The 11605-nt window shown below is 39.2% G+C and overlaps 2 protein-coding genes across 8 annotated transcripts in view; both read right to left on the bottom strand.

Moving 5' to 3' along the window:
* Positions 1–373: 373 nt before the first annotated feature.
* On the bottom strand, positions 374–9368 carry mbd3b (methyl-CpG binding domain protein 3b). 7 transcript variants are annotated; one of them, XM_027289903.1, is made up of 9 exons: positions 5922–6051; positions 5691–5827; positions 5242–5310; positions 4473–4632; positions 3604–3741; positions 3339–3429; positions 2985–3162; positions 2316–2468; positions 374–1783 (listed from the first exon to the last, which is right to left on the bottom strand). In XM_027289903.1, the coding sequence occupies exons 2-8, from the start codon at positions 5798–5800 to the stop codon at positions 2321–2323; spliced, it is 894 nt and encodes a 297-aa protein (XP_027145704.1). In that variant the 5' UTR covers positions 5801–5827; positions 5922–6051; the 3' UTR covers positions 374–1783; positions 2316–2320. The 7 variants fall into 7 exon arrangements, with proteins under 7 accessions (XP_027145704.1, XP_010731408.1, XP_019125806.1 ...); XM_010733106.3 differs by lacking the exons at positions 5691–5827; positions 5922–6051 and adding an exon at positions 9233–9368; XM_019270261.2 differs by lacking the exons at positions 5691–5827; positions 5922–6051 and adding an exon at positions 9233–9367 and having other exon boundaries at positions 5242–5307.
* Positions 9369–9757: 389 nt separating this feature from the next.
* The window catches only part of LOC104920773 (cytochrome b-c1 complex subunit 10-like), a 6331-nt gene continuing 4483 nt past the window's right edge, over positions 9758–11605 (bottom strand). Inside the window, exons 2-3 of the mRNA XM_010733141.3 lie at positions 10721–10857; positions 9758–9941 (exon numbers count right to left, since the gene is read on the bottom strand). Of these exons, the coding sequence (XP_010731443.1) occupies positions 10740–10857 (118 nt within the window). The 3' untranslated portion in view covers positions 9758–9941; positions 10721–10739. The remainder of the gene's footprint in view (positions 9942–10720; positions 10858–11605) is intronic.

Genomic DNA, 11605 nt, shown 5'->3' on the forward strand with positions numbered 1-11605 from the left:
CAGTGAAGTCATCTTAACTGGGTTAAAGCACTCAGGAAGACATGTTTTATTTAAAACAAAAGGGGTAACATCTAGATGAACAGTCTGTATCCTTCACACTTCTGCACAAGAGCCACTTTGTGTCCCGGTGACAGTATTTTGCACTTTGTCCAGGCTCACACAGAGGCATGAGGACTGTCAAGTTAACTGTTAATCTGTGGGAGTATATACAGTGATTGGATGGAGAGGTTTCCCCATGTGAATGTGCAGAGTTTGAATCATCACTGCCGGGCAAAGTGATCCAAATACAGGTTTAACCACAGTTATGAATGCAAATGTATACAGGATTTTCAGTACTTTTAAAAATAAAAAAAGAGACACAGTAGCAAAGCAGTTCATGACATACCAACTCATTTTAATAAGTAATACAATCAAATTCATTTCAGCAATCAAAATGCTGATATAGAGAGGGGAATTTCATGATTTGGGCAGGAATCATTATTTACCATCAAACCTTGACAAACAATAAAAAAATCATTATTCATCAGATAATAAATGAAAAGACATTAAAACTCAATCTGAAATTGTAATTTGCTGTGTCACTGATTTTGTGCGTGGGTATCCGAGGAGGCAGCATGTGTGTGGTAACATTGACACATTAAAAAAAAAAAAGAAAGTGGACTGAAGCTGTGAAGGAAACAAAGCCTTGGCACTAAACAGCAATGTTTCATAACATCAGTAAGCACCTATTTGGATGATGATGAGTTAAAAACAGTAATAACTGTACAATAGAAAGAGGTTTCAAGTCATTTCTTTCCCATTGTGCTCAGCCCCATCACGTGTACCTTTTTACTTTTCTCATCTTTACTTGTACGACAGCAGAGCTAATAAAATCGCTTACAGTAAAATACAAAGCAGACTTTAGTCACACACAAGTAAACCTACACCGTCTCCCAAATGACATGTCTCCTCTTTGGTCAATACTGACTCACAGGATAACACACCTGACAACATAGAAAATATTTCCTTGAAATTTCAGCAAGAAAAACTCGACCTTGTCCCCCTTTAAGGGGATTCAAACTACACCATCTGCATTAGTAACACAGCCGCCTGGCAGGTTGGCACCGGAGCAGATTTAAATGAGCTGAACTTGGTTTGGATAAATCACATGATCTGGTTCCACTAAAAAATAGACGGTTTGTGTGTGTTTTTATGTCAGAGTGCTCATGGAGTGCATCATGAAATTCAAGAAAGAGACATGTCAAAAATACAAAACATTCATTTCCAACCCACACACACACACAAAAAGCACCCAGCTCGACCTTTTGCTGACACAAAATGTTTGGATTTGACATGATTGTCACAAAAAATACATACCTATTCAAAGTAAAAAAAAAAATACACTCATCACCGAACACTGAAATTGACAAATGTAGATAAGTTACTTTTAATATTTGCAAGTTCATTTGATGTCATTTTTCTTTTCTTTTTTTTAAAATATTTTAAAATGTCTGTGTCATCTCAAAAAAACAAAAATCAACTGAGCTTAGAAATACATTGAGCGATTTAATTGGTGTTGAAGTCAAGGAGTCCCATCCGGTGGATGAATTTGAGACTCCCAAGTGTTCCCACGGAGGGGAGACAGTTCTTTAGGTTGAGTGGGACCGATGTAAGTAAGGTTAAAGTTTAAAGTTGGACGCACATACAACGGGAGAGTTCATAAGGGCTGGACTGCTGTAGGGCTCCTACTGTTCATGGTCGTGTGTGCAGGCGTTGAACAAAATCATCCGGACTTTACAAAAGCCTGCAAGAGGACAGATTTGACAATTAGACAGAGTTCCCACAACTTCTTAAACATCAAAGCTAAGGGTTTTGACTTTCCAGGCCCAACTTACTCACAGTTAAGGACCTAACACAGCAGAGTTTGACTTATATCAAGATAAATTACTGTTATGACATTCCTGTATAAAATATATAAATTCAAGCACTTTCAATATCTCATATTTGTCCATTTTGAAAAACTTTCAAGGTCCTGATTTCCCCCCTCAAATTCACAAAGTTTCAAGGTTTCAAGGACCTGTGTAAGCCATGATTAGAAAACATATGCTAGTTTTTTTTTTGATTGCATGGTTGCATATGTCCAAAATTTAAGGTTTGCAACAAACTAACAAGATCCTTTATTTTATGTTTGCAAATTGACTTTACCATTAAAACCATGAGTAGATTAAGTCATGAGTTACTTAGTTTCTGTGTAAACCAAAGGGTGGATCATTCATCGTCTAGCTCGTATGTCCTTTAAAAATCCGCTAATAAGCCTAAATTGTCTCTTAACCAACCTGTGCTATACGCTCTCCATATCTTCACTGCCGTTGCCCTCCTCCTTCAGAGCCTCTCCTTCGTTGGCAGCCTCCTCGACGTGGGCCAACATATCAGCCATCAGTGCCTCCTCCAGCCTTTTCCTCACACTGTACACCAGCTCCTCCTGTTTCCTACACATGAACACAACAGGAAGCTGTTACAGTTGGCAGTTACAGCTGCCTATAACAGCCACTGAATCAGCACACAACAGATGGCGTGTTTTTACAGGGTCACTTATGGACTGTAGGACTTCTGAACAGACTCAACTAGGTTATCTTTGGGCGGATCAAGGATGACAAAAGATTTCAAGGCCATTTCTAATTTTGAAGACTTTGCCCTTTTACAGTCCTTATGGTGTTTCTGCATTGAGAAGTAAACCGATATCTCATGAAGTGATAAAATCATATGACATTATTCACAGGGCCTGAGCTGTTATTTCCTGTTTTTAAAAACACACTGATAGCAATCTGAGAATATTCACAGGCACATACAGAGAGATATGTTTTGCTCAAAGCCAAAAGCGGTGAAAACTTTAAATGACGAGCAGAAACTGCATTTTTTTCCTCCAGCAATTAACAACCAAGATCCAGCGCGGTGAAAAACAGAAACGCGTGATGCATGTGCGGAGGAGTTCTGTGTTCGCCCACCTGATGTCCTCGTCGGTGACTATGAAGGCTTTGCACAGAGGCTGCGCCGTGTTGAGCCACACTCCTGGGTTCTTCTCCACGGCCGCAGACAGCTGGCCGGTGATGGGAGCAGCGCTGGTGTGCAGAGCGCTCGCGATAGCCGACAGGAGAGTCTTGTCTGTGCAGCCTGGACCAACGCCTGAGGGACCAACCAGATAGTTTTAAGATGTTTTAGAAGAAACTTCAAAGCTTCAGCTGCATTAAGTTTTGGTTATATCTAATGAAAATAAAACTGACATGATAAAGTAAACATAACAAAATACAAACTTTCTATTTTGTCTGAAGAATTCATGTTTAACTTAAACTGTATATTACCTTGCAGGCCTTTAGGCAGTTCCATTGTTTTCACCAGCTCCTCTGCAATGTCATAAGCATTAAGACCACTGAGTTTCTTCTCCCAAAATAACTGTAGACAAAAGAAGACAGTAACATTAGCTGCAGGCACATTTCAAATCCAAAATGAAAAACATGCTGCAGCCTCCAAAAGAACAAACTCAAGTCTGGTTCATCCAGTTTCTAAAAGTAACAGCATATCAGATAACATGCGTTTCAGGTTTTATATGAGGCGGAGTGTGTTCACCTGTCTGGGCTGGTCGACGGCTTTCTGGGGATCCGTCTTCACTCTGTTGGTCGGGTGGTTGGTAACCTTGGTAACGGGCTGCTTAAAAATGGAGGCTGTCTGTCTGACAGGGAGCGATGTGTTCAAGTCAGGTTTGCCCTGAAAAAGATCAAAACACACAGGGAGGATAAGCAGAGGATGGATGAGGAGATTTTCTACAGAACTGTTGATTACAACCAATACATACAATACCCAATTATTAATTTACACCTTTTTATACTAGACTCATCTGAGTCTTTAGTGCCAATCATTTCCATAAAAGATGCCCCTACGTTAGAGCGTCTGCTCCCAGCGCTGATGTGTAGCAGAATTTTAATACAAAGCACCTGTTGAACAGCTTTTTTTATCTAATCTAACCTTACTGAACATTTATATCTATATTTTATGGATATGTAGTTAATTATCTATAGTAATTAAACAATATAAGATGATGCCTTGTGCCTACATTGTTGAAGATGCAACAAAACTCTCACTTATACCGAAGCAAAAGAAATGACTCTAGTCTGCATTTAATGTTTACTGCTACTTTACTTGCATTGCTCGATCTATTAACTCATCACCACACAGTTAGTGTTCTCGTAATAAATATATTGTCCAGGCCACCATCAGGTCATCGTGAGCCTGTTTGCCTCACCTTGTTCTGGTTGTCGTCGTCGTAATTTGACAAACATGTGCCTACGTTGGACTGAAGATGCAACCAAACTCCCACCTTTACTGAAGCAGAACAAGTGACTCTAGTCTGTTTATGTGAGGCTGCTCCTCTTGCATTAACTCATCACCACACAGTTAGTGGGCCACCATCAGGTCATCATGAGCCTGTTTGTCCTCACCTTGTTCTGGTTGTTGTTATCGTAGCGCAGTCTCTGTCGGTTCTTGTTCAGCTTGCTCATCAGCATCTTCCCCGTGCGGAAATCAAAGGAGCTGAGGTCCATCTGGTTACCAAGGTAACGGGCTAGCTGAGGCTTGCTCCGAAACTTCTTCCCAGATGGACTGATGGGGAGGGCGAGAGACACGAGAAAACCACAACAATAATTACCAAAAAAATACATATATATTTAAAAGAAAGAAGAAAGAAAAGGTCAGACCAAAAGACAAAGATAAACAAAACAGACGGGTCACACTTGGAAAAACACGGAAAATAAATGACAAAAACAATCACCACAACATGCAACAAGTCAAAAGCAAACAGCAGCAGAGCACATTCAAGTGGCAATGACACTGAAATCACATTACTCTGTGAAATGGATGCAATCTTTGATGACTCTTAACCTAAACCCTGTCAACTATGACAAGCTGCACACATTGTAGTACACGGAAGTAGATATGACTAAATAAATAAATAAAAAACATACTCCACAACCTTTAAAAAGGAACCGGTGAACACGATGTAAACATGTATATTAACCAAAATGTTTCTGAATGGAAACATTGTGAATCCACTTGTGGAAAGAAACAACAACAACATCTTTTTTAAGCCTGAGAGCAATGAACCAACAAAAAGGAACAACTGTGGGTGGATTACGTGCTAGTAACTCATGCAAATGTGTCTTACATCACACACCACAGTCAACACCAGTAAGGATTGTACAGTTAGCCTACCACAGACTATACAACCGACCCGCCTCCCCCCTCTCTTGCCTCTGCTCCTCATCTTGCTCTTCTCCTCTGCTAAATGAAAACAAAACCTTGGCGTTGTTGTTGTGTTCACTTCAATGGGAAATAAAAAGAGTATTAACTTGAAAAGACACTGAGTTTTATTCAGAGAAAAAAAAACAACAAAAAAAAACAAGCGAGCTGCTGTAAGTACTAGCTTTCTTTCTTATGCAAACACTTGTGAGAGGAGCTGGCCTTGTTGCCCTACTTGCTTGCTGGCTGTCCCCCTCCTCCTCCTCCTCCTCCTCCTCCCTTCACTTCCCACCTCAAACTTTACACCGACCACCGTCCCTCCTTTTTCTTTTTTTCCTTCTTTAAAAAAATCACACTCCTGTCTCTTTCCGTCCGCAAACTCGCAGCTAGTAAGTTTTTGCAAGCCCTCGTTCGTTTAGTACCTAAAATAATAGACATCGCTTTTTCCAGCTGACAAACCCGACTTTCTGGTCACTTCTTCCATTTTCCAGCCCTTGGGGAGAGCAGTGCAATCCCACCTTTTCTTCTCCATTTCCCACGCGAGTAGCCTATAAATCCACTAAAAGTTAACAACCAGATTAGATTTAAGGTTTAAATGTGTCGATTATTTTTTTTGTTGTTGTTGTTTGGATGGCAGGCCTATCGCTTCTTACGCTTTTGTTTCGACCATATTACAACATGCGCCCTCAGTAATGGGATCTCCCTGCTAACAACATCTCGTCTCTTTGTCGTCGCGCAGTATCGCTCCGCCGCCGCCGCGGACCTCGGCCTCATCACTACCTGCCCGTCTTGTCTGTCTTCGCCGGGGCACGAGGGCTACATCCGCACGGATAACATAGGACAGCGCGCGCGCGCGCGCGTGTGCGGCTGCCGTCCGTACACACACACACACGCGAGACAGGAAGTTCGAACTTTCCGACTTCAGGGTAAAAGCACAAATTTGTTTATAATCACTTTAAAGAAGTTTCAAATCAAGCTCTATGTTACATTAAATTCAGTGAATAAATAATTAATGAATTAAATAATACAAATGTTTGGCTGAGAAATGAAGCCAAAAAGCGCAAGTGCTAAAAAACTGTAATCCCCGAGTGGTCGCTTGAGGCAAGTGACTCAATCTTAATAGCTAATTTCCCCGTTCATGACAACTATACTGTTTTTTTGTTAGTTTTTTTTTTTTTTTTTAACTCACCCGTTAACAGCATTGCGGGTTTGACTGCTTATTAGAGCACCCACACTTCATACGAAGCAGCACAGCCAGGGGCGCCACCAGGAATTTTGGGCCCCTTGACAAAAAAATCAAATTGGGCCCCCTCTGCACATCTATTTTTGGCCCCTGTCAGTCGTGGGCCCTTGGAATTGTCCTAACTTTTCCCCCCTATACGGCGGCCCTGAGCACAGCCAACACGACGGCGGCCAGCACAGCATATTTTCGGCTTTAAAATGGGTCCAGCAATTTTTTAATGTACAAATGAATGTACATTTTCTAAATTGCCTTAAATAATGCTAATATTACTGGGATAACAGAAAACAGAAATACAGAGTCAAAGTCATTAAAAACAATCAAATATTACAATGGAATTACATTTCAAAAACATCTTTTAAAAAGTCATCAGTTAGACATATTTTCAAATGTTGGAAGTCAATTAAATATTTAATATTGATACGTGTTCAATGATCAAACTCAAAGGAAAGTTCATTCTTGAAAAGTAGTTTGACAAAATCTTTACTCTCTACTCTGCAGCCCGAGTACTAACAAAGACCAGACAGAGGGCACACATAACCCCTGTTTTTAAAAGCCTTGCACTGGTTACCCGTTAGTTTTAGAATTGAGTTTAAGATTCTCTTATTGGTTTTTAAATCACTGAATGGCCTGGCACTGGCAGAAGTATGTACCAAGCAGGTCCCTCAGATCCTCGGCATCTGGACTAGTTGTCCCCAGAACCTCCACAAAGAAGTTTGGTGAGGCCCCCTGGAACAGCCTGCCTATGGATCTGAGGGACTGCACCTCTGTAGACATTTTTAAAAAAACAACTTAAGACATACCTTTTTAGCCTGGCTTTTACCTAAGGTGCCTGGCCATACACTGCTGAGTTTTTATGTCCCGATCATTCCCTGTTACTTTTAGCTCTGGTGCTTATTTACTGTACAGGTCTTATCTACTTTTACTGCACTTGTTCTTAAATTATGCTTTTTACCCTATAGGTCTTAATTTTTCTTCTTATTTGTTTTATTTATGTTGTAGTTTTATGCTTTTTACTTTTCTTCTAATTTCTCAGTTTTTCATGCAACTGCTCTGTTGTTGTCTATTTCTGTTTTACTCTGCTCTGTGAAGCTACAATTCTGTATGAAAGGTGCTATATAAATAAATGAAGTTGAAGTTGAAAATAAATTAAAGGTCCAGCGTAGTTACTGATTGCAAGCAACTGAATATCATTCGCCTCACCATCCCCTTCCAAAGACGAGTGAAAAACACTAAAAGGTCCAATCTTTATTATTTATATTATGGTCACTTACTTTTGTAATATTATTTATATTACGGTCACTTTCCTTTGCAATATTTCTTACACTATGGTCACTTTACATTACAATACCTTTATATATCATGCCACTTCCATCCTCAGTACTTATCTGTTTTGAATGTTTGATTGTTTTTCGTGTTTATTGTGTAGGTTTATAGATATTTCTGTCTATTTAATTTCTGTGGGTTTTTGCCCTTTTATTTGATTCTACTTTTGAAGTGCACATTACACTTTCGGCTGCTGTAACAAGTGAATTTCCCCGTTGTGGGATAAATAAAGTATAATCTAATCTAATCTAATCTAGAGCAAGTGTTTAGTTTGTCCTTTCTGGGCTACTGTAGAAAAATGGCAGACGCTGTGAAAGAGGACCCGCTCCCTCTGTAGATAAATATGTCTCATTCTGAAAACATTTTCACAAATGAAACCATAGTTATATTCATATTATAGTCAATTTCTGTCATATTATGTACATAGAGGCCTCTAAATCTTTCACACTGGACCTTTAACTCACTATTACTAGATTTTACAAGGAGCTTTCAAGCTTGAATATAGTTTTAATTCATTTTAATAGATCCAAAACTTTGGGTCTCATAACTTATCTTTTGTTCTTAAAGAAGATGTAATTTTTTGAAAAATTTGTTTTGTTTTGATTTTAAGGTTGTTTTGTTTTGAAAGGTTTCACCGGAAGTGTTACTTTCTGTCTTGTCCGGCTTGACGCCGTGTCTCTGCGCTACATCAACGTTAACCTATGGGAACATAAATTAGGCTACTGCTACAAATAGACCGTAAATAGTGATAACGCAGATGCAGTGACAACAATCACAGGACGCCGTGAATTAATTAAAAACACTAGATGTGGTATAAAAACATCGCCCTTCACTTGTAGCTTCGCCCACTAAATACAAAATATGAAAGTTTGATGCGAGCTAAGCTACATGAAATTGGAGAGCCGTTTCACCCACGACAATGCCTACCCTTGTCATTCAGACTTGTAGCCGGCTTTTATGAATGAACAAAGTACATCTTATTGATTAAACACGGACACCATTTTAAAAAGCATGTCATGCATTTTACAGAGGCTTTGTGTGTTTTAACAGCGGCACGCAGAGAGAAGAGAAAAAAAACACGATTAAAAATCATCTGTGTCGAAATAGCACACAGTCGACGCAGTAACGTCACACCGACTCCATGCTTAATTTCAACATTAGCTGTAAATATCAGGACAATTAAAACGTGTTACAGTAATGCTTAGAAATGACCGACATCCTAGCTGAAAACCACAGCATTGCTATTTGCAAATGCGAGACCACCGAGTGCATCTGTCTAATCGATGATAAACACACTTTCCAAATATATTATGAAATCGACACGTCGCGCATTAAACGCCGCATTTACATTAAATACCATTCCTAATGGTTTCACAGCCCTTCAAATGATGTACTTACTCGTTTTTATCCATCTTGAAGACACTATCTCGTTTTCTCCCTCTCGCTATGTTAAATCCCTTCTCCCCTCTCCTCTTTCAGTCCCCTCCCCCTTCGATGGGAGAAATGAAAAGACATTATCCACGCAAATTTCGCAGTCATGCTTATAAAATGAGTAAAAAATGTCTGTCCAAATCCGGCGTGTTCTCAGTGTGTAACTAGGACCGTGATACATAATTAAACATGTGTAATTCATCATGCATTAGGAGACTTTACATATGCAGTGTAAATCTTTATTTCACACTGCTTTTACTGTATAAATAGTCCTGCCAGTCAGCAAATATGAGAAATACAATGCCACTTTTAGTCCTGCCAGTCAGCAAATATGAGAAATACAATGCCACTTTTTTTTCCTTTCTTTCTTTTTTACAGCTGCTTAATGCAAAATAAATTTAAGTAAAGTAAAGTAAATCATATATATGAAGCAAAAAGATATCTCCAAGCAGTTGAATCATTGTGATTTTGCAGAATAAATTGACACACTGGGGAAAATTAAAGTTTTATTCACATGAAATAATACTGTATCAAGACAGCACTTTGCACAGATTGCATCCTGGTGTCCAAACTCCTAACAAGCCCCTCAGTGACTGACTGTTGAGCCAGGGTATCCCAGTTTTAAGCTTGCGTTGTGTAAGCAATCCACCCATGAGCCCATTCCCAAGTTCTGGTCCTGTAAGTAGACACACAGCCCATTCATTAACAAAATAGTACATTAACAAATATGTTTGAAATGTGTGAAAAGAACATCCTTCCTGTGTCTGAGTTTGGCTTTATGACAAGACCACATCCAAGTAGGGGTTTAGGAGGGGGGATGATGGAAGTGACTTTATTTGGGCTTATTAAATATTAATATAATGTTTCTGGTGTGATATCAGTCTGGATATCATGCCTGGGACTTATTATAAGTATTATGAAACTGATTTTATACTTGGTTACTGATAATTACATGTTAACATATCTTCTTAGACAGTCAAGCTCTAACCACTACAACACAAAAATACAATTGAAACTCAAATTTAAGCCACTTCTGCAAAATGCATTATTATTTCAAACTATTATTTTATTATAAACTGACCCAGTTTCTATTTTAAAATTAGCCTGACCCTTCAGCAAAGCTTTAGATTAGACAGAGGCATAACACCTTTATACCTGTACAGTTGTCATCTAACAAGCTTACAAGCACAGCTTGATCTCTGTGGCATACAGCCCACAGCAAGCTTCAGTTAGTGAGCACTGCACATGTTTTTGAATAACTGGCATTTCTGGATGGGGTTGACTGTGTGTGTTTTATTTGCATTTTTAGCTCCAACACCTGGCGTGTCCAACACCTGTCTACACCTTATCAGGAGTACAAGGGTGGGGCTGAAGCTAGTGAGCAGTCCAACTGAACACTGCAGACAAAGCGTGTGGATGAAAGCTCAGTGTTTGTTATAACAACAATACACTCACAAATAAGTTGGGTGGGACTTCACTCATCCTTGAACTTCCCTCTAATGTATGGCACATAGTCAAGAAATAATCGCCAGTCTGTGAAGTGAACCAGTGCCACTCCGCCAACTGTTCCCCAGGCGGCCAGATTTGGTACCCTAGATGGAAGAAACCAGTGTGGATTCATAGATGAGACGCACACAGTTAACTAGAATATACACACATGAAGAGCAGCGTATGAAAGGCACTTTGTTTAGGATGACATTTTGAAGTTTTAGCATGCACGCTTTCCCCAAGTCTGTGTTCAAAGAGACACTATGATGGCAGGTTTGATTCACTTGTCCTCCATCTGTCACCGATATTTTTAAGTGGTGTATGTGCAAAAATGAAACAGAAATAATTTAGTACCGTCTTTCCATTTATTAGCTAATCAACACATTCATTAATTACACATATTATAACATAACCTTTATAAATACTGTTCAGTTCTATGAGTTAGTGCTGGGTGTGTACAAGATGTCACAAACACAAACAGCTGTCAAGTACTATTGACTTTAACTGGGACCACTCTGAGAGGTTAACCAGTACATTTGTGTGGAGAAAATAAACGCATATAAACACCTCTACATGCCACTAAAGGATGTATTGATTTCTCATAGTCGTATAAAATAATAATGGACCGTGTCGTCATTTGATATGTGTCGTGATTTTTTGCGTAACTATGACTAATAAACACGTCAAATAAAAAAATATATATAACAATAAAGCAATATAAACACGTGTGGGTAGATATTGAAGCCTTAAGTGTGGAATAATGTGGATGTCTTTAGCAATAACTGTGAGAAATACAAATCTTTAAGCTGTCACTGATTCACCTCTTTCACTCCGTTGCCTAGGTAACCTGGT

This window comes from Larimichthys crocea, chromosome XVII (genome assembly GCF_000972845.2).
Source record: "Larimichthys crocea isolate SSNF chromosome XVII, L_crocea_2.0, whole genome shotgun sequence".
Classification (NCBI taxonomy): Eukaryota; Metazoa; Chordata; class Actinopteri; family Sciaenidae; genus Larimichthys; species Larimichthys crocea.

Bases quoted from the DNA above. Each gene is read 5' to 3' on its own strand.
- mbd3b (XM_027289903.1), bottom strand. From the start codon at position 5,800: ATGGAGAAGAAAAGGTGGGATTGCACTGCTCTCCCCAAGGGCTGGAAA. The intron at 5,311-5,690 runs GTACTAAACGAA...GTTTTCATTTAG, and splicing joins AGCGATGTCTATTATTTTAG to CAGAGGAGAAGAGCAAGATG. The intron at 3,742-4,472 runs GTGAGGACAAAC...GATCTTTTTCAG, and splicing joins ATAACAACAACCAGAACAAG to GGCAAACCTGACTTGAACAC.